Source organism: Melanotaenia boesemani, chromosome 13, assembly GCF_017639745.1.
Source record: "Melanotaenia boesemani isolate fMelBoe1 chromosome 13, fMelBoe1.pri, whole genome shotgun sequence".
Taxonomy (NCBI): Eukaryota; Metazoa; Chordata; class Actinopteri; order Atheriniformes; family Melanotaeniidae; genus Melanotaenia; species Melanotaenia boesemani.
The window spans coordinates 32,159,447-32,181,594 of record NC_055694.1 but is presented as its reverse complement, the minus strand read 5'-3'; the positions used below and the strand labels follow the sequence as shown (position 1 = coordinate 32,181,594).

The 22,148-nt window shown below is 40.3% G+C and overlaps 1 protein-coding gene across 2 annotated transcripts; it reads left to right on the top strand.

Annotated features, from left to right (window-relative positions):
- The first annotated feature begins 3,029 nt into the window (after nt 1–3,029).
- On the top strand, nt 3,030–14,509 carry LOC121651577 (macrophage mannose receptor 1-like). Of its 2 annotated transcripts, none has more exons than XM_042003886.1 (6): nt 3,030–3,109; nt 3,315–3,490; nt 12,147–12,366; nt 12,562–12,894; nt 13,240–13,334; nt 13,938–14,509. In XM_042003886.1, exons 1-6 carry the CDS (start codon nt 3,073–3,075, stop codon nt 14,046–14,048), a joined length of 972 nt encoding a protein of 323 aa, XP_041859820.1. In that variant the 5' UTR covers nt 3,030–3,072; the 3' UTR covers nt 14,049–14,509. The 2 variants fall into 2 exon arrangements, with proteins under 2 accessions (XP_041859820.1, XP_041859821.1); XM_042003887.1 differs by having other exon boundaries at nt 13,257–13,334; nt 13,938–14,062.
- Nucleotides 14,510–22,148: the final 7,639 nt, after the last annotated feature.

Genomic DNA, 22,148 nt, shown 5'->3' with positions numbered 1-22,148 from the left:
GCTGCCCCGACCACGGCCAGCAAACTGCCACACTGCAGACAAAATAAAGCAGCTGTAACATCCAAGGAACAAGACAACCTCTGCTGTCCACAGGCGAGAAATGACACTTGTGGTAAACAGCGATCAGAGGGTGGAAGTCTTTCCCACCACACAAACTCTGATTAAATTAAAGATTGGATGTTCTAGAACTTACCTCAGCTAAATGAAGACAAAACTAAAACAATAATTTTTGGAGCCATTAAGAAAGATTAAAATCAGAACCAGAATCAGAATCAGAAAATTGGAACCCAACAACCAAGCCAGAAATGTGGAAGTGGTCATGGACTGACCTGACCTTCAGCATCACATTAAGAGGATTAAAGGTGTCTCAGCTGGATTTCTGCATCCGTCTTTAGTATACTGGACTATTGTAATGCTGTCCTCACAGGTTTCACTAAAAAGTCCATCAGACAGCCTCAGAATGCTGCTGCTTGAGTTCTTAATGAAGGCTGGTTGGTACACACACAAGGATTTTCTAAATCTGAAGAGATTTATCTGTTCGAGACCTCACACATGAAGATTTAAATTCAGGCATTTAACAGTTTTGATCGTACTGTGTGTGGTGTCTCCGATAATTAAAATCTCTGATTGGCTACGTTCTGTTCCACGTCACAATCCACAGTCACAACTCAGGAGTCATCGGCTTTCCTCACACACATGAAGACTTTTGGTCGTAAACATTGTACATGTTCAATACTGCCGAGTATACAGTAGGCACTATGCATGATGGCTGCATCACTTCGTCTGCCTCTCTTCTTACCCTGATGCCCTTACCTTTATGCTCCCTAGCAAACTGAAGCCTTTTTCTCCGGTTAGCTTCACTCATTAGTGGTTCTCGTTAAACAGTCTGATGGCTCTGGGTAGGAAGGATTTACAGAGTCTGTTGAGCAGCTCAATGACAGCAGCGGCTGCTGAATGAGGTCCTCTGAGCTATGATGGTGGGATTTGATCTAATCTGTGAAATCACCCTGGCCTGTAGTTAAAAAGTGCTGGGTTGGCCCCTTCCAAATACCTTTCCTGCAAGCTGGATCAAAACAAAAAACCATTTTAAATATGAACATAATCACTGCAACACAAACAACCCGGGATAGTAAGTGTAGCAAGGTTACATGGCAACCGAAAAGGAAAAAGTAAACTTAAAACAAATATGAAATTAAGGTTGATATAAGGGACAAATCTCACCCACTTTGTCACAGGCAGGTGGATTCAATTCCTGTTTTTAAGTCTCTTCTCAAAACACATTATTTCTCATTGGCTTTAATTGCTACCTCTTAATGTTTTGATGTTTTTATTATGGTGTAACAATGAGTTTTTACCTTTGTCGTGTACAGCACTTTGGTCAACATTATTGTTTTTAAAGTGCTCTACAAATAAAATTGGATTGGATTGAATTGAATTGGATATTCACCCCCGTAAAGGGTCCAGCAGCACAAGCTGGTCCTCTGCCTCCACACTGCTGGTGAGAACACAGACTCAAATGAACAAGATGATGGTCCGACTTTCCAGAGAGGGGTGGCTGGACCTGCATCCCAGATACCCATCAAATTAATAATTAACAGCAAAATCAGTAGATGGCCAAACTCCCTCAGTACAACCTAAAGATAACAGTTAACATCCGTCATAGTACAAAGTGGCTCCTTTGTGGTTTGTTTGTTTTTCTATGATTGATGAATTTACACCCAAAAATTAGAAATAATGCAAATTTACTGTTTTTGTTTCTTCATTATGAAAACGACGTGACGGCTGTGAGATTAATCAGAAATTCATCAGGGGGTTGCAGACATGATCCACGGAAAAGGTAAATTAATCCCACAAACTAGCATACATCTATGGAACAAAAAACAGATTCAGAATTTTCCAAGCCTTGAATTTCAAACAGCAACATTTTATACAGTGAGATGATGTTCATGATGTTCTTATATCTTAATTAAACTCGAATTTTTCAGCTCTTTAGCTTTTAAGATTACAACAGCACATGAAAGATTAAGTAGTTAAACTGATGACCACCTCATATTCTCATATCATCCAGCTGTTTTTACATTGTTCTGTTACTATGTTTGTGTTTTTTCGTTTTTTAAAATATTAATCTTTGCATCAAACTGACTAAAATGTGTCACTGGACTGAATCAGAAAGCTGAGGTGTCATTCATTCAAATTTTCGTTTTTGAGATCATCTCTTAAGTTTAATTTGAAATGCAAAATATATTTGTAATCCTCATGGCAGTCAGTAATGTCAGAGTGGTGGACGAGAACCCAAACATGGACTGAAGAGGCAGTGAGTACTATAATCCAAGGCTCAATGGAGAGCTGGTAACCGACACAGACAAGACCAGGGGGAAAATAACAATCATCTGGCAAAGAGTAACAGAAACTAAGCGGTACATATATTTTGAGGATAATTAACAGGGAACAGGTGAAGTGAATGAGATAATTAGACCAGGTGAGCTAAAGTAGGAAACAAGGCGCACAGAAAACACAAGGGGTGTGACTCTACATAATTAAGACAAGAAACCAAAAAACGGAAGACTAAAGAACAATAGAAAGTAAGGAACAAAAAACACCAAAAAACCATGAAAGTAAAGATCATTTAAAATATTTGTTAACTAATAATATTTTTCTGTCCATTTCTGCTCATTTATTAAGAGTTTTTTATGCATCAACCTCAATCCCATTAATCTACACTTACCTGCAGGTATCTGTTACTAGGTTCAGTCTAACAGGTTCAGTGATGTAAAAACGCAGGAAATCAGATAAATGTGACGCTTTTCTTGTGATTCAAGCTCCTTCAGTTCTTACCAAGTTTTTTTTCCATGTGTTAAAACATAGCACACATCTTTGATTTGTGACCTTGACTATGTAAATAAAATGATTTGAATTGCTTTGACTTGCCAGCCCCTCAGGAGGCGTGTGACATCTAGACAGACATGCAAATTGCTCATCTTCATTTTGCATGTAGGTGATGAAGTTCAGTCATTTCAGCCGGCGATGATCTGCAGCTGCACACCGAAGGAGCAAAACGAGGATCGTACAAGGATGGAGAAAGTCCTTCTGTTCATCTGCACCGCATCAGGCAAGTGTTTTCTAATCGTTTCTCAAGTGGAATCTTTATAATGAAAACAAAGAAAACTCTGCTGGAGTTTTTGGTCCTGTTACTGCAGTTCTACAGAAACTTTCTCATCATGTCTGAACGCAGAGCAGAAGGAACGAATTCAAGTTCTCTCAGAATCTTGTTTTTAATCCAGTTCTAATCAGCATGTTTACATGTGTCTCTGCAGCTCTGTGTGTCGTCTCCTCTCTCCCTGCACGTCAGTACCATTTTGTTTATGATCCGAAGAACTGGACTGAAGCTCAGAGTTACTGCAGAGACATGTTCACGGACCTCGCAACTATAGACAACATGGAGGACGTGGAGACCCTGAACAACATGGCCGATCTGGATTCCTACAAATATGTAAATTTACTTTTCTTGTTTCTCTTTTAATGAAACTTTTGATAATTATATTTAAAGTCATACTTTTGGGGTACATTATTTATTATTTCTATTTTAATGGTACTGCCCTTCACATCAAAGGGAAACACTGTACTTTTTGCTCCATCTATTTATGAGCACAATTATCCATTACAGTACTGTTTAAACATAAATTAAACTATTTTAAAATACAGAATAAGTTGTTTTGTTAGGAGAAATGTGAACCTTCTTTCAGATTCGTAAGTATTTTCATTAAAAAAAGATGTCACGCAAACCACAAAATCATCAGCAACTAAATAATATCTAAAACCCTTATTTGTTAATTCCTCCAAAAAATATAAAAACTGAAAACAGATTTGTTTGTTTGAAAATTTTCCAATTTAAACTACATGATGAGGCTGACAGGATGTTAAACAGGACAACAGGATTTGAATCCTACTGATGCATGTCTTTGTCTTCTGGGAGGAGCTGAGGATGGAAAGAGGAGAGCAGCTGGTGGCGAAATCAATGTTCAAAACCACTAACCTGCTATTTATTATGGTTGGGACTCAATTAAAAAAGATAATTTAATTTATCAGAGTCTTTGTAGTCCATTTTTGTAATAGATCACTTTGTGACATCACAAAGTGAAATAACTACTTCCCCTGGTAGTGGATACTGCCTTTTATTTATTTGCCTCCTCGCCTGACCTGCTGCTGCGGGCTGGCAGGTGAGAGAGTGGAGGGAGGGAAGCGGTACATCCATGTTCGTAATAATAATACTGATGGACGACATCACCTTTTTGTGTTGCCAAGAAGAAAATTATTTAAAATAAAGTTTATAATGAAAAGACAATCCAAGCCGTCAGGAGGGTATCCATTAAAAAGTGATAATGGACACCTATAAAAGAAATTCCTGCCAAATAGCCAAAATATTACGGCCAAAATATAATATAATATAATATAATATAATAAGTTTCCTTATTTACCCTCAAAAGATATATATTTTACAACTCTCACTGTCCCCACTATATAGCTCTCAAAGTGTTTTATTGTTTTCATGTGTAGTGTATAGTGTATAGTGAGTTCTCTATAGTTCTTTAAATTTCACTTTTGTGAGTGAAAAACAGGATGCGTCTAATGAGTCTTTCACATCTACACACACACACACACACACACACACAAATCTATAACACACAGAGTGAAGACTTTTCATTGCTTAACTTTTTGTTTGTGAGGTCAACGTTTGCGTTAACATGTTAACAAGCAGTGCTTTGTGAGTGCAAGTCTTCATAATGAACTGAAGCCATGTGCTGATATTTATCTTAACTGGACACAGTAACCAGGAGGTCCATACGATGCAGCTCCCCCTGCTGGCCTCACAGAGGACTGCACATGAAGTTTCTGAGGAATTGCAACAGTTTCTGTGAACACACTTCTAATCAAAGAGGGATGTATGCAATCAGAAGGAGAGTACTAAGGTTCGGTCCAAAAACCACCTTAGAAAGTTCAGAGTGACACAGGCTCAATGTGCTTGAAGACATTTGAGCACACAAGCGTCAAGGCTGCCGACTTTTCAATAATCCTTGGAGTGAGATTTGGTGGAACCAACCAAAATTTTGTCGCATACACAGTAGCAAGACATAAGACTCATTTTGACTCATTTTGTGCAGGTTTAGTCATAAAATACAGCACTCAGGAGTAACAAAATATTTTAAAAAGGTATATAAATAGATCTTCAAAGTACCAACAGAAACTTCAAAATAAAACAGGAACCAACTCAACTACAAAAAAGAAGGCTAATAAGACAAGACAGAGGGAATTTCACTTTAATAATTTCTCAAGATCTGTGTGCCTTGTCGGACTGGCTTTTGGTCTTTATTGGGGCTTTAATTATCAGCTGATGGTGGTGAGAATGTACAAAAATGAATACAGCATGTGGAAAATAAGATTATCTGAACCTGCTTATAGTAGAACATACAATAGAATAAAAATTCATGTCAGTGTTACTGAGATTGTTTTGTTTGAACCAGCTGCAGATGATTGATTGTAAACTGAAGAACTTCAGCCTTGTTTAGACGAGATGATGGACCTGCTGCTGGGTGTGAAACTGAGGACCATTCTTTGCCAATACTGATGTTACCATGTTAAAGTGATGCTGAAAGGTTCAGTTTATATTATTGTTATGCAATCATAGTAAGGCAGTTCCCAGTGAGTTTTTTTTCTAACTTTAATCCACATGAATTTATACATTTGATTAGATTATAAATTCTCTATTTGTATGTTTCATTTTTGTTTGACAACTCACAAAACGAGTTTTTTTTTTTTTTTTGAAAGTCTATTACAACCATATTATTATTATTATTATTATTATTATTTATTGTTCCATTTACAGCGGCAGTTGTTTGGAAGCAGCAGTAACAGTCGGGTTAGCAATAGGGAAACAGATGGAACATAATGCTGCATAGCAGGTCTTTATAATAATAATAATAAAAACAAAGAAATCTGAGTAATGGGGGCCTGGGCCCCTGTAGAGCCCTATGTTTAGCAACACCACTGCCCTCACAGTCTCTGTAGGCATAACTTATTGATCACAAAAATCTTTTTTCAGGTTCAACAGATAGATCCCAAATAAACCCAGCTGTCGGAAAGTCTATTATGTTTCTAGCTATTTTATAGCTGGCATGTTACTGCCGTTACTTCCTTTTCTGGTGTGTATCCTTACTGAGACTGACACCGCAAGCTACTAGACGGTCACCCGCCGTGTGCGTACATGAATAAGAAGTAAGGTTTAACACATATTATTATGCTAATATTGCCCAGAATGTGTGTAAGCATTGTATCAGCGAAATGTCTACTTAATTTGTCGTTTATTTAGTTTGTGTGCCTAACCGCATTGTATGCAATCCATTCCCTACAAAGCAATATAGTATAATTTGCTGCTGCGGTTCATGCGTCCTCCATGTGTTGAGCTCCTGCAGTGTAATTGTGGGGTGCACCCTCTAGATGGAGCCAGAGACCGCTAAATTGGTCTAACCCTGCCAACTTGTTATAGATCCTTTGACTGGATATGGTTAATTCATGGTTCAGCTGATATACTGGGGCTAAGTTACAATATTACCAGTCAGAATATGTATAGTATTTATCATTTGCTATGCAAGTTCGTACAATTGTACAGTGATATTATTTGTACTTTGTTCCTTTCACAAACACATGCCTAACACACACACACACACACACACACGCACACACGTTTCCTGCACTCATCCACCCACAAATAACACAAACATCCTGTTACCCAACTACAATAAAGAAGTTCAAGGAGCTGTCTTCTCTGTGCCCTTCTCTCTGACCGGAGCTCTGTCGAAAAGGAATTATCAACCCAGCAACACACACGTCCACTTCAGAGTGTCCCACTCGATCACACCAGCTATCAGCTATGTGGCTAATATTTATTACTACACATCTGAACTAAACAGGAAGCCTTAGTGTTAAGACTGCAGGAACTCCTGTTGCTTAAACATTAACACAATAACTTAAATATAGCAGCAGGCAGACATAAATCACTTCCCCAAAAAGCAGTGACATTGCTACACGTACAGGATCCACCAGTTCTCCCTCTGATAGTTCCTGATAGTACCCGGATTGTACCTGATAGTACCTGGATAGTACCTGATAGTACCTGGATAGTACCTGATAGTACCAGGATAGTACCTAATAGTACCTGGATAGTACCTGATAGTACCCGGATAGTACCTGATAGTACCCGGATAGTACCTGATAGTACCTGGATAGTACCTGATAGTACCCGGATAGTACCTAATAGTACCAGGATAGTACCTGGATAGTACCCGGATAGTACCCGGATAGTACCTGATAGTAGGGCTGCTCGATTATGGGAAAAATGATAATCACGATTATTTTGATTGAAATTGAGATCTCAATTATTTAACACAATTATAGATAAGAGGTTGGGGGGGTGACATTTGAAGTGTTTACTGTGGTAATGCCGACTAGTTTCTTTCCACCAGGTCCCCATAGCTATTGTTTGTCTCAGATCAGCTACTATGTTCCACCTGGTGTGATCTGGAAAAAAATAGTCTTGAGACATTTCGTTTTCACGTTGAAATCCGCGTCAATAAAATGTAGCTCGACATTTCTATACGGCTCTGGTGCGGCTTTACCACAGGTCCGTAGCGGTGGCGAAACATCGGACTGTCACCACGTCTTTCACACACCCTCACTACACTCATCATACAGGGAAGAAAGAGACAGTCCACTAACATGGTGTTGAGATGGCAGTGATACCGTTTGTCCAAAGTGTTGATGAGGTTCTTAAATCCCGGATTGTTCACTGTGTTAACTGAGAAAAAAGTTCTGTTTGTTTATAACGTTTGTCTCTCTGTGACTCTGGGAGCTGGTGGATTATTTAGTTGGGACTCACAAAAATTGAACATTTTTCTATTTTTTTGTGTTGCGTCGCAAGCCCCCGTGTGCACGTCTGCGTGCACGAACGCAACATTTTACATGCACGACTGTCGCCTGTCGCTTGGCTGGAGGAGGGCAGCGATTTTCGCTTCCTCGCGCAAGTTTACATAGAAAATGATGGCGAAGGAGCGACGCGGCCTCCCGTGTGTCCAGGTGTCTGCAACTCGTTCTGAATAAAACTAAAGCGGTCGGGCTGTGGGAGGAGTCTGCAGCAGTGGGAGGAGTCTGCAGCAAAGCGCTGCAATGACAGCTGCACTCGATTTGAAAACAGCACAAATCCAAGGACAAAAAATAATCGGACCATTTCATTTTTATGATCGTTGAAAACCCAGATCGTAATTGCGATTAAAGTTCGATTAATTGCCCAGCCCTACCTGATAGCACCTGGATAGTACCTGATAGTACCTGATAGTACCGGCCTGCAGCAGCAAAGGACTCAGAGTAACGTCTGTCTCCGCCCTTGCAGCACCTGTCCTCCTCTTCTCCTCTTTCGCCTCATCCCCTCTGCTTGTGTGTTATGGTAGATTCTCTGATGTTTAATGAAGTTTCTTGGCTTCACACACACATCAAGCTGCGCATCGTTGCTGTTTGTTATGTAATTCTATTTTGATGTGTAAAGACTTGTTTTATTTTTAATATGCATGAATTGAAAAATGTCTTAAAAAATCATGTAAGGCACTTTGTGTTGCCTTGGGCATGAAAGGCGCTTTATAAATAAATAAAGTTTGAAGTTTGAAGTTTATGTGGAGCTGAAATATCTCCACTCATCACTGCATGTCGGAATAATCATTGAGCAGTGGATGAACCGCGCTGCTTCAACGCAACACTGCGTCTTTTTTACATTTGCCTACAGGCAGAAGAAGACATAGTTCCTATGTATCCTGAAACTATTTACTCTTCTCAGATAGATGATATCATAGGCCCATTCCCACTTATTTGTGTATTTGTTTCACCCACCAGGAATCCTCCCGAACCTCCCAATTAGCCGGTCTTGTGCGAAATTCAGTTCCCCTGAAATAATCTGTTTCCCCTGCGTCGGGAGCGCGCACTGCAGCCAGAGAGGCTGCGCCGCCCGTCTGCAGGGCATTTCCGACCGATTTCACATCAAAAATGACTCCACGTAATCATGCCAAGGTTCAAACTTTAATTTTAATCGACAAATCCTGCTATATATATATCATATAGACAAAACAACAGTAACAAATAAACCTGGTCTTGTGTTTTTTGTTGTTGTTTGTTTCGTGTTGTTTTTTAATCGCCGAGAGAAGACCTTTCCAGCTTTTGTCATGTTCAGTTGAGCCTTACAGATTTCAGGTAGCTGGCGAACACTGTTTTTTAACACATTGCGTATATTTAGATTTTTTTTATTTATTTATTTTCATTTTTTATTTTTTGCCAAAATGGATGGAACCTAGCTGTTGGCATGATAGGAAGAATTAGACTGCTTAAAAACAATGAGTGTGGCTTTCAGGTAAATTCTTATGTAAAATATGACACATTATTGGATAAAAATGTATTTAGAGCTGCTTATTTTTGGTAGTTAATATCTGTTGTGTTTTTTCCAAAATAATCACCTCTTTTATTAAATGCCTTGTAATATTCCTTGGTTAATGTGATGTATGAGAACACGTGGCTCTTTTCAAAGGAGAAAAATACTTGTATAAAAAGTGAAGGGAAACACAATATTGTACACAATATATGCAAACATTTGCTCTGTATTTTCCAAAGTTACCAGGGGGAACCAAACATTTTAGCTGTCTGAAATATACTGTTCCCCCTCTATATCACAGGAACAGATTAATTTATCAGCAGGTCCCAAACTCTGGTTACTCCTCTCATCATGGACAACAAGTCCTGTGGATATGAAGACACTTGCTCTTTATCTGCCAAAGTTACCAGGGGGAACCAAATATTTTAGCTGTCTGAAATTTACTGTTCCCCCTCTATATCACCTGTGGGTTTCCCCGCGTCCAGACAGGCAGTAAACAAGCTCAGGTTTGACATTGCAGTCAGACTTCTCCAGAGCAGTGGTGAGAAATTTAATATTTTTTTTCAATAAAAAGTTTCCTAGTTTAAAGTTACCATTGATTGTTACTGTAGCACAGTTAAAAACATTTCGCTGTTGCTACAAGGACAGGATTTCTTAGACTAAACTGACTACACTAACAACTGTAACTACAATAACATTGATTTAAGAAAATTATTTTTTTGTTCCACAAATAAATTAATGCAACCATTTTAGTATCTGTTGTTAATAAAGTTCATAATACTTATTTGATTACTAATTATATTCCCACAAACTGGTACATTATTAAAGACACTTTGTGGGTAAAATGCGTTGGTGCTTAACACATGTTGAATAGCTACCAGAGTGGCCAGATTTACATCTATAAGCAATTCACTGAGCTCTAAAGACAAACAAACTTTGAATTAAAGATTTGCAGAGTGATTATGCAAAAACATTAAAAACTATTTTGTTATGTTTTAAAATTTTCAATATATTCTCATCAGATGATTTAGAAAACTTGTGCCACTTCTGCGGAGAGATGGACAGTGAGAAAGACTTCAACTGGGTAACAACATTTTATAAGTATTCAAAAAAATAATAGGATGTTAAATGGAAAAAACTATAATTTTACCTTGCAAAATACAAGCTTGGATACTGTCCAGCTAAGTTAGAATACGTTTGAACAGAAAATGACTATAATTTGTCCCTCTTCTAGATCCAGTGTGAAATGTGCCAGAGGTGGTTTCACCAGGGATGTGTGGGAAACCCACCAGCAGAGGAATTTTTTGAGTGCTTTGCATGTTCTGTGTAGGTTTGTGTGCTTGTTCGGTGTACTTGGTTTGGTGTGCTTGTTCTGGTGTGCTTGTTTGTTTAGTTCTGATACATGTTAATAAATTATTTTGAAAAGAATGCCTGCTATTTTTCTTTAATATAAGGTAACTGTGGGAAGGAAAGAGCAAAGGCCTCCAAAATTAATCAGTTGTGGCAAGTAACTATATATAAGATGCTGATAAATTAATCTGTTCCTGTGATATAGAGGGGGAACAGTATATTTCAGACAGCTAAAATGTTTGGTTCCCCCTGGTAACTTTGGAAAATACAGAGCAAATGTTTGCATATATTGTGTACAATATTGTGTTTCCCTTCACTTTTTATACAAGTATTTTTCTCCTTTGAAAAGAGCCACGTGTTCTCATACATCACATTAACCAAGGAATATTACAAGGCATTTAATAAAAGAGGTGATTATTTTGGAAAAAACACAACAGATATTAACTACCAAAAATAAGCAGCTCTAAATACATTTTTATCCAATAATGTGTCATATTTTACATAAGAATTTACCTGAAAGCCACACTCATTGTTTTTAAGCAGTCTAATTCTTCCTATCATGCCAACAGCTAGGTTCCATCCATTTTGGCAAAAAATAAAAAATGAAAATAAATAAATAAAAAAAATCTAAATATACGCAATGTGTTAAAAAACAGTGTTCGCCAGCTACCTGAAATCTGTAAGGCTCAACTGAACATGACAAAAGCTGGAAAGGTCTTCTCTCGGCGATTAAAAAACAACACGAAACAAACAACAACAAAAAACACAAGACCAGGTTTATTTGTTACTGTTGTTTTGTCTATATGATATATATATAGCAGGATTTGTCGATTAAAATTAAAGTTTGAACCTTGGCATGATTACGTGGAGTCATTTTTGATGTGAAATCGGTCGGAAATGCCCTGCAGACGGGCGGCGCAGCCTCTCTGGCTGCAGTGCGCGCTCCCGACGCAGGGGAAACAGATTATTTCAGGGGAACTGAATTTCGCACAAGACCGGCATTGCTCTTGATGTGTATTTCATCGTGAGAAATTGGAGGTTTAGCATGAGAGCGTGAGAAGTCACTTAAGTGCGTGAGTCTCACGGCCAATGCGAGAGAGTTGGCAGCCCTGCGAGCATATCAGCAGGGTCCGAAAGAGAGGGAGGACACAAGGACCTGATGGTGGAAATTTTGTCTGGTTTCTTCCTTTTTTGTAGTGGCTCAATAAAAACATGTGTTTGATTCATCTACCAAAACCCCGAGAAAAATGAAAAGCATACTTTAAAAGGACAGTTTTAACATAATGTCAAAATTAAAATTAATGACAAACAAATCATTGTTTTCAATTTTCAGAGAGCCTGGATCGGGTTGTATAATAACGTGAGCAGCTGGAGTTGGTCGATGTCTGACAGCGGTTTCTATAAAGATAATGAAACTCAGCTCAGGAACTGGGCATACAATCAACCAGACAATTTTCAGGGCCGCGAATGCTGTGTAGTCATGGTTGCTAATGGAGAATGGAGTGATGTACCCTGTAGTCTGCCCTTCCCATCAGTCTGCGCTGATGTCAAAGGTGAGAGTTTTATCACATACAGAAGCACAGAGTTATTTTGCTCCTGCATTTATTTGCCTTTAAACGTTTATTTATTTATTTATTTATTTTATAACTTTTAGTAGTTTCATTAGTCTGGTAGATTAAAATGTTGCCACAGAGGTGAAATGGATGTTGAACTTTGTTAGACATCACTACACTGTGATCTGGTTTCAGGGCAGGAAGTCACATTTACCTATGTTACCGAAGAAATGACATTCCCTGAAGCTCAGAGCTACTGCAGAGCTAACCATACGGACCTGGCTTGTATAAGAAACATGGCAGAGAACCAGAAGATTCACAAACTGATACCTGCAGGACAATCAACCTGGATCGGTCTTTTTAGAGACTGCTGGAAGTGGGTGGATGGAAGCAACTCTTCATTTACCTACTGGAATACTGACGAGCCTGGTGGAGCAGATCAATATTGTGCAGCAGCATATTTTGCAGCTTCTGGAAAATGGGCAGACTGGACCTGTGAATGGAAGAGAGCCTCTATCTGCTACAGTGGTAATTATTTAGTTTGATAATTAGCTTTATTGTGTAGATACAGTAGAAACAAGACAGCAGCCATCTCTTCCTTCTAAAGCCAGTATTGTGAAAAAAAAAACAAGTTTCAGGAGATCTGGTATTTATCAGTCCAAAACTCCAGCATCACGTTAGCTACACTGCTACACTGTCTGTCAGACCACGTTAGCCTCACCTACAAGTGATCATCTTGACAATCAGACACAAATAGTTTTGACTGTTTTTATTTAGCTGATGGAAAATGTTTTTTCTAGAGTTTAGACGGTAAAATTTAGAAGATTGTCTTTAAAAATTTTAAAACTGACGAAGCCTCTTTGTTTCTCAAAGCTCCTGTTTTAAAACAGGTGGTGAGAGTGAAACTGAAGAGAAGCTCGTTTCTGGATCTGGATGATGCCGCTGTGCAGGAAGACTTGCTGAAGCAGGTAAAAAATGTGTTTTTATTCTTAAGTGGGCATTTATTGTTGGAGACAAGGCGTGCTGACTGACCCTGGCCAGTTTAACCCAAGAGATCATGAAGGCTACTGCTGCAGGATTTTCTGCTTAGTTTAGAATCTCCTGATGTCGAAATGAGCTTCAGTAAAACAGGAGAATAGACTGTTTTCTATTGGCCTAAAATGTCTCAATATATATTTTTTCCCTAATAATTTTCTTATGGTCCAGATTGGGATGGTTACAGGTGCTTTGGGCTTCTAGACCATATTAGACCTCTTTCTTGTAAAGTCTTTCCTCTCAAGGTTACAAAGTTCAACGATAAGTGCCAATTTGGGCCAATACCTCTCTCAGTTTAATTCAATACAGTTATGTTGTTTTAGATATAAAAAGCTCATAACTAAACAAATCTGAATAAATGTTAAATCCAATGTTTGACATTATTACAGAGGAAAAACTCTAACTTAAATATATAACTATTGAAGTGTGGAACAACATCTTTCTAAAATAGAGGAAAGAATAGAAGATGGCCCTGAAAAACAGCCTCATTAAAGAATTTTTGTCTGATATTCAGGAAGCAAACCTTTGTGTTTCAGCTCAAACAGAAACTGAAGAATCAGGGAGTGAAGACAAGCATCAAACTGAGCTGGAGGACGCAAAACGATGGAAAGATCTTCCACAACGATAAGGAGCAAGACAAGTTTTAATCATAAAAGAATAGCTCCATAAAGGATTTACGTCTCCTTTGACCTTTCAGAGGCTGTTTTTGCTGTTTTCTTCCAGGTGATTGTCTCCTACCAAGTAGATTTCTTTAGCCTCGATATTCTGTGATGAGTTCTGAAATCATCTGTAGTCATTTTTACTGTGCAAGTTTGAAAGCAAAATGCTGACTCAGCTATGTGGGAGTGTGTCTAATTTCTTATCAAGTGTACGTACAAAATAACATTATGTTAACAGGATGTCTTTCTACATAAATAATTAAGAGAAATGAATAATGGGGATACATTTGTGAGTAAATTAGTTGGAATTTTAAATAGTTATTTTATTTCATTTTTACAGTACATGCATGTACTTTACACTCTTAATAATGACATTGTGGCTGATCTTTAGTGTAGCACATTAAATTTTTATTCCTGTTGGAACACAATAATAAAACATTTAGTCCCTGCGTCTCATGTGCTGCTGTGTTACAAGCATCTGCCTGACAACTAACTCTACTGGTGACTTTGCATCAGCTCACCCATATGTTATACACTACACACACTGAGCAATCAATCACAATGAGAGAATCAAGTAATAACTAATGATTAACGCAGGAGAACCCGGAATTCAGCCACACACAGCAGTTGAAGTTTTAACAGGGTTTTATTGGGCACAGGGAAGGCGAGGAAACCACTCTGTAGTGGAGGATGAAGGCAGGGTCCTGAAAGTGCTGTCCAGAAGGCCAGGTTATAAGCAGAGTGTGTCGAAATGAGTGAGGAGACCGTGCTGTAGTTTAATCGTTTTAATTACAACTGCCAGCAACTGGTTAACGTGGCGTATAGACATGAGTCGTGAGCATAAAACGTAACATATTGAGCATGCGCACTTCTAGCAAGTACGGTATCTGTTATAGTCCACACATGGCATAAACATATCATTCACCAGAATGATCTACATCCTCTCCTTTTAGCTAGTGCTCCAGTAAGAAATCAAAATATGCTATATGGATGAAAATAACAATACCAGTGTCTTAATATTGCAACATTACTTCAAGCAATAGAAATTAGCGGTTGTCTCGACATTAATCTGTAAAGAACCATCAAAATGTACTTATGTATAAAACAAACATCCACTTTCCTTTTCTTTTTTTTTTTTTTTTTTTTTTTTTACAGAACGAAACTTATTCCAATGTACTTGTAATAAACACAAAAGTTGTCAAATATTCAAACTAAAACATGCTGGACTTGTAAGACTAGGGTCCACTGTATCAATACCTAACCTCTTTCTTTTTTTTTTTTTTCAAGTTCATAGTTCACACGCTGTACTTTGGATTAGGTTTACAAATGCGGCCTGAACGTGTTACATAGGGGGCATTACTGGGTGACACCTTGTTGGAAAAGCAAGCTGCAGGAATCTGCAGCTCACTGGAATGCTGAGTGGGCATTGGTGGTGGTTGAGGTATTTGCCGGGGTTGTGGTGTATGGGGAAGAGTGCCCGGCGTGGCAGGGTCAGTTGATTGGGAACTGAGATCCGCAGGGTCAACCAGTTGGGGTGGTGGCTCGGCAACCGGCAGGATGTGGCGACGATTTCTCCTGTAGACGCCTCCGTTGGATTCAACGATGTAGGAGCGTGGCTCGCTGCATACCTGCTTCACTGTGCCAAGGCGGTCGTGTCCCTTGGTCGTCTGCAACCTGACGACTTGTCCTTCTGCAAGTGGCTTTAGTGGGCGACTTGTTGCATCATAGTATTGCTTTTGAGTGAGTCTTTTCTTTTTGAGTTGTGTAGAGATTTGCTTTGCGTTCTTTGGGGCTGGCACTAGCAGTGTGGTGTTGACCGGAAAAGTTGAACGTGTCTGTCTGGACATAAGGCGTTGAGCAGGTGAGCCTAATGTTTTGTCACGAGGGACATTCCTGATGTTTAGTAGGTTGAGGAAAACATCTGTCCCGTTTCTATGAGACTTTTCCATTAGCTGCTTTGCGTTGCGGACTGCCCGTTCAGCTAGTCCATTTGACTGTGGGTATTCAGGACTGCTGGTTATACTAACAAAGTCCCACTGTTCAGCAAACTCTTTGAAACGCTGACTGGTGTATTGCCTTGCATTGTCGGAAATCAGGGTGTGAGGTGCTCCATGGACAGAAAAATGTCTTTTGAGCTTTGTGATTGCGGCGGCTGAAGACGTGTCCCGGAGAAGGTCGATTTCGAACCACCCTGAGTATGAGTCGACTAGCACCATGTATTGTTGTCCATGCCACTCGAACATGTCTGTGGCGACTGTAGACCAGGGCAGGGCAGGAACTGGATGTAGTTGTAGGGGTTCCTTCTGCTGGTGTGGTCGGGTGCTGTTGCATACTGAGCAGGAGAGCAGTTCTTTTGTGATGTCTTTGTTCATTGTCGGCCAAAATACTGTGCTTCTGGCTCTGCGCTTTGTGGATTCTAAGCCTGGGTGGCCTCTGTGCATTATGTTGATGTACTCTTTTCGTAGGGAGTCTGGGATTACGGTTCTGAGACCTTTGATAACGATGCCATCCTCCACTACTAACTCATCTCTGTAAGGAAAAAATGGACGGACAGAGAGGGGAACTTGACGTTCTTTGTTAGGCCAACCGTTGTGAATGGCAGTGCTGAGAGTTTGTAGAACTTGGTCCTTTGCTGTGTGGGCTCGAAGCTCCTCCAGCCTGGCAGTGGAGGTGTAGCTGACGGACATTACTTCAAAGTCATCATTTGCACTTTTTGTTTGAGAGACACTGCTGCTCGGGACTCGTGATAGGGTATCAGCTAGGTACATGCATTTGCCTTTTTTATAGACTAGAGTGATGTCGTAAGCTTGTAACCGCAGTAACATCCTCTGTAAGCGAGCCGGGGCAGTGTGAATGGGCTTTTTCAGGATAGTAACAAGGGGCTGATGGTCTGTTTCGACGATTGTGGGCTTCCCATAGATGTAGTCTCTAAACTTGGTGCACGCGAAAACTACTGCCAACAGCTCCTTTTCGATCTGTGCATAACGCGTCTCTGTGTCCGTGAGCGTGCGAGATGCGTATGCCACTGGCTTTTCATCTTGTAAGCATGCGGCACCCAGACCATAACGAGATGCATCACAGGTTAATGTCACTGGCTTTTTTACATCGAAGTATGATAGGACTGGTGAGCTGGATAAACATGACTTGAGATGGTCAAATGCTTGTTGGTGTTGTGGTAACCAGTGCCAGGCGGTGTCCTTGTGAGTAAGCTGTCGGAGTGGTGCTGCAATGTTGCTAAGATTTGGAATGAACTTCCCGAGATAGTTCACCATGCCAAGGAACCGTTGTATAGCAAGGGGGTCTTGAGGGATTGGCATGTTTATGATAGCTTCAGTCTTTGTAGGGTCAGCTCTGAGACCTTCTTTTGTGAACATGTGTCCCACATAGCAAACTTGGTCTAGGAGAAACTTACACTTGTGGGGGTTTAGTCTGAGTTTGATTTCTCTTGCTCGGTCAAGCACTTTCTTGAGATTACCGTCATGTTCCGCAGCATCGCGACCTCCCACGATGATGTCATCGACTATGATAGCACAGGGGTAACCGGCAAATAGCTGTTCCATTGAGCGCTGGAAGACTTCACTTGCTGAGTTGATGCCGAATGGCATGCGCAAGAACCTATAGCGCCCGAAAGGTGTGCTAAATGTGGTCAGCATCGACGACTTGTGATCAAGTTTTATTTGCCAGAATTAACTTTTTGCATCGAGCACTGAGAACAGTGTTGCACCTAACATTTGGGTGGCAACTTCTTCGACACTGCGCATTGGGTAATGGGGTCTCTTTAAAGCAGTGTTCAGGTCCTTGGGGTTAATGCACAGCCTTATCTCCTCCTTGTCCTTTTTATGTGCCACGACCATTGACGAAAACCAGTCCGTGGGCTCAGAGACTGTGGTAATGACACCTTTGTCTGTCATGTTATCGAGTTCTGCCTTAATTTGTGCTCGCATGGCCAATGGGATGCGGTGTGCTGGACGGACAACTGGTTGTATTACTGAATTCAAAGTCATGGAGTATGTTATGGGGAGGTCTCCAAGCTCATCACTGAAAACATCGTTGTACTCTTTGCGGACATTTTTGATAAAGTCTGCGTACGTCTCTGTACCGATCTGGTGGACATGGGGGCTCAAGGTGACAAGTCCTAGGCGCACACATGCACGGAATCCCAGTAGTGGTACTACATTGCGATCCACCAGGAAAAAAGGTAGAGTTTGTTCTTGTCCATCTAGGCAGAGAGGCAGTGTAGCAAAACCGGCTGTTTCAATTTTACCTCCTCCATAAGCCACTAGGTTGGTAGCTCTATTGCATTTCATAATTGGTCCCACTGAAAGCTGTTGAAAGGTGTCTTTTGCCATGACGTTACATTTTGCTCCTGTGTCGATTTTCATTTCAATGGGCTTGTCCCGTACATGCAGAGTGACAAATCCTTCGTCCCTGTCCTCTGCTTGGGTATTGATAGTGTCCACCGATATATTGGGCTCGACACCATCCACGTAGAAGGTGTCATCAGTCGTACTGTTGTCTGGCTGCTCCAACTCTAGCTGATGTACAGGTTTTCTGTTGTAGTGCCTCTTAACAAAGCTTTTCTTTTCAGGGCTTTGGTTGTAAGGTTTGGATTTACAGCATATCTTGTAATGGTTCCATTTTTTACACTTGTGGCATTGCTGGCCAAATGCGGGACATTTATCCCTTTGTGCAACGTGGTTGCCTCCGCAATTGTTGCAGTTTGTGATCAGCTTTGCATCGTGTCTAGTTGCTTGTTTATATTTTGTCCTGTGGTGCCCTCCAGTGGAGCCTGGCTGCAGTGCATCCACTGTGGTGACTGGCTGTTTTGCGAGGGCTTTAGTATTCTCCTCAGTCATCTCATAAACACGACAGATAGAAATAGCTTTGGTAAGAGTTAAGTCGCTATCGTGTAGCAGGGCCTTTCTTATACTGTCCTTATTTATGCCACACACAATCCTGTCACAGATTAGCTCATCCGTCAGATCTCCAAAGTGACAACTTTTAGCTTTGATTTTCAAGTCACTGATGAAGGATTCAATAGTCTCACCTTGTTTTTGATTGCGAGAGTGAAACTTGTGTCTCTCCATTATTTTGTTGTGTTGTGGGTTGCACATTTCCCGAAATTTCTTCTTCAGACACTCGGGGTCTTCTCTGGACTCGGCTGCATGGATCACGGCTCCGTCCTCACCTGGCGCCCTAACCTCCGAGGCGTAAACAAATGAACGTTCCCGTTCAATAGCCTCTGCTCCTGCGAGATTGAGGAGGATGTATGCCTTTGTTTTGGCAGGTTTGTTTGAGTGGGCTGCCTCGATAAAGATATCGTATTCTCTTTCAAAAATTCGCCAATTCTCGGCGAGGTCCCCATCGAAGACGAGTGGGTCGGGTCTGCGAAATCCCTCCGCCATGTTCGCTGGGTTGTTGGCTAGTTGCAACGTCTATCTTCTCCTTGCAAAACGAGGAAAAATACACCGTAGAAAAAAAATTACAGGTGATAGATCCGAGACATCTTCTGACACCATGTCGAAATGAGCGAGGAGACCGTGCTGTAGTTTAATCATTTTAATTACAACTGCCAGCAACTGGTTAACGTGGCGTATAGACATGAGTCGTGAGCATAAAACGTAACATATTGAGCATGCGCACTTCTAGCAAGTACGGTATCTGTTATAGTCCACACATGGCATAAACATATCATTCACCAGAATGATCTACAGAGTGGTTATCCAAATCAACACTTAAGGAATACTCAACAAGGCCAGGCAGAGATCAGTGGTCAGTCTGAACAGGGGTCGTTATCCAGGTAGGCAGAGAGCAGGAAAATCCGATAGGGAATCAGGCAGCAGGGAGTCAGGAAATGTAGCAGGGTCAAACAAAGGAATCTAAAGACAAGAATGCTGGATATCAAACAATGATTATTGCTGACCATCTGGCAGGGAAGCAGAGGCTGAGGGGAGGTGATGAAAAGGTGAGAAGTGTGAGCACTCATGAAGCCCAGGTGGATCAGATGAGCCTGACTGCATTAGCTGCAGACAAGGCAGATCGATAACCTGTTTAATCCCTGAACTCATTAATTACTGTTTCACATTTATGTAATTAAAGTTACTACTGTTTTGAAAAAACACAATTAACAGTGCTTTCTAACCTGTAATTGCTGTGAAACATAATTAATGACACATTTAAATATAAAAACTGTTATTTTGAAGATAACCGGAAACTCTACTCAATATTACACTTTATTGTGAAGGGTTTACCAAAAGTTACCTACTAATGGCCAATGACTACTTTACCCAGGGAAATGTGGGCTTCACCACCGTTAGCCTCTGTACTATTAGCTCGTATTTCTTTGCACACAAACAAAGCTTTTAGTTTTTAATCAGCGAGAGCTAACCTTGCATTAATATTCCCTTGTTACAATCCAGTAAGCAAAGCACTTAGTTTACTTTATACTGTGTCAAAACATCATTAGCCTTGCTAGCATTGGCTTGCTTGCTCCGTACAAAATACTGTTGCAGACGTTATGGTCTCCTTCACAAGTACACTTGAGTCACAGACTTTGTCTCAGTCATCGCATAGTGCACTAACCCTAAAATTTAAGCAAAAACTCAGTGCACTGAAAGTACACTACCCTACCCTGAACTCGGCCAAAAATCTAGTGTGAAATGATGAATAATGATGAATATGCACTAAACGGACACCATCTTGCTGATGTAGTGGTAAGGGAGGGTCTTTCGACCAGTTTTCCAGAGCTGAATAATGGCGGCCAACGACTCAGCGGTACCGCTGCAGGTGGAGGCTATTTTGTACAGATGTAAGTATGAAATTAATCAATCACAATCCTAATGTATACGGCAGCATGCTACCTATCTCATCTATCCCTGACAACAGTTATCGATTTGATCATTTGTTGGAGAATGCGGTTATACCGACTCAGTAGAGATAGCGCATGTAAATGTTAGCAGTTCTTCAGCCAGTTTCGCGGACATAGATAGGCTATAAGTGTTAGAAATTATTAATGCTATAGGTTCTGTATGTTTATTCATCATTGTTGAAACTAACAATTTGTTTATCATTCAGCTTGTGCTGAGGAACAGGAAACTAGCAGGAGGTTGATGCAAAACGGTAGCCTGTTTTAATTAGCCATTTGTTTGCATTTATTTGATATTATTTTCATTATTACTGAGGTTTGCTGGTGACACAGCTGTAAAATCTGCTGGTTATAATACAGGCAGAAGGATCAGGATCAGATATCTAGCCAGTGTCAAGATGAAGTCTCCAAATCGTTGGTGCTGTGCAGATGTTGGATGTGCAGGTTTACCATGAATGTGGTGAAGGGAAATTATGAACAGGTTCTGAAATACAAATCAGAGTAGAACCCTTCTCTAACCAGGTGGCTGACAGGTAAAATTAAGGATTTATATGCAGGGGCGGGTCTAGAAAAGTTTTATGAGGAGGCCAGGCAGGGGCACAGACAAGGGAAAGGTGGGCACAAATGAGAATACAAAAAAAAATCTTTTTTAAGGCCTACATTTTAGTAAATAATTAGCAGATTATTACAACTTAAGCTCTCATCAGATGTTAAATTTGGAAAAACAAACAGCTGATGATATTTTTCAGTGTGGATGTAGAAGTGCATTACTGCTGCTACAGTCAGGGTGTAGATGTATAATTCTGTAAATGAGTGATGGTTAAACTTTACTGTCAGACACGGCACAATTCCAGCCTTTGTCCGACTTGATAGAAGTCAAATTGTATGTATTGATCAGCGATGGATGTTGTTCCATCTGACATCAGCTTGTATCTGTTGTTGAGGCACCCCTGTACAGAACAGCTACTGGTAACTGAATATTTAACCCACTTACTTTCATCTATATTTGTGAGTCTAGATTGAGACTGAACTGTTAATGTGTTAAAACACACAACCAAACCGTAGCTGATGATGCTACCGAGAACAGCTTTATAGAAAATGAGCATGATCTCAGGTCAGACCCCAAACAGCCTGAGTCTGTGTAAGAAACGAAGCCTTTTCTCTAGTCTGCAGCACAGATAATTAACATCCGCACTCCAACTCCAATAATTTTATTTTTGGAT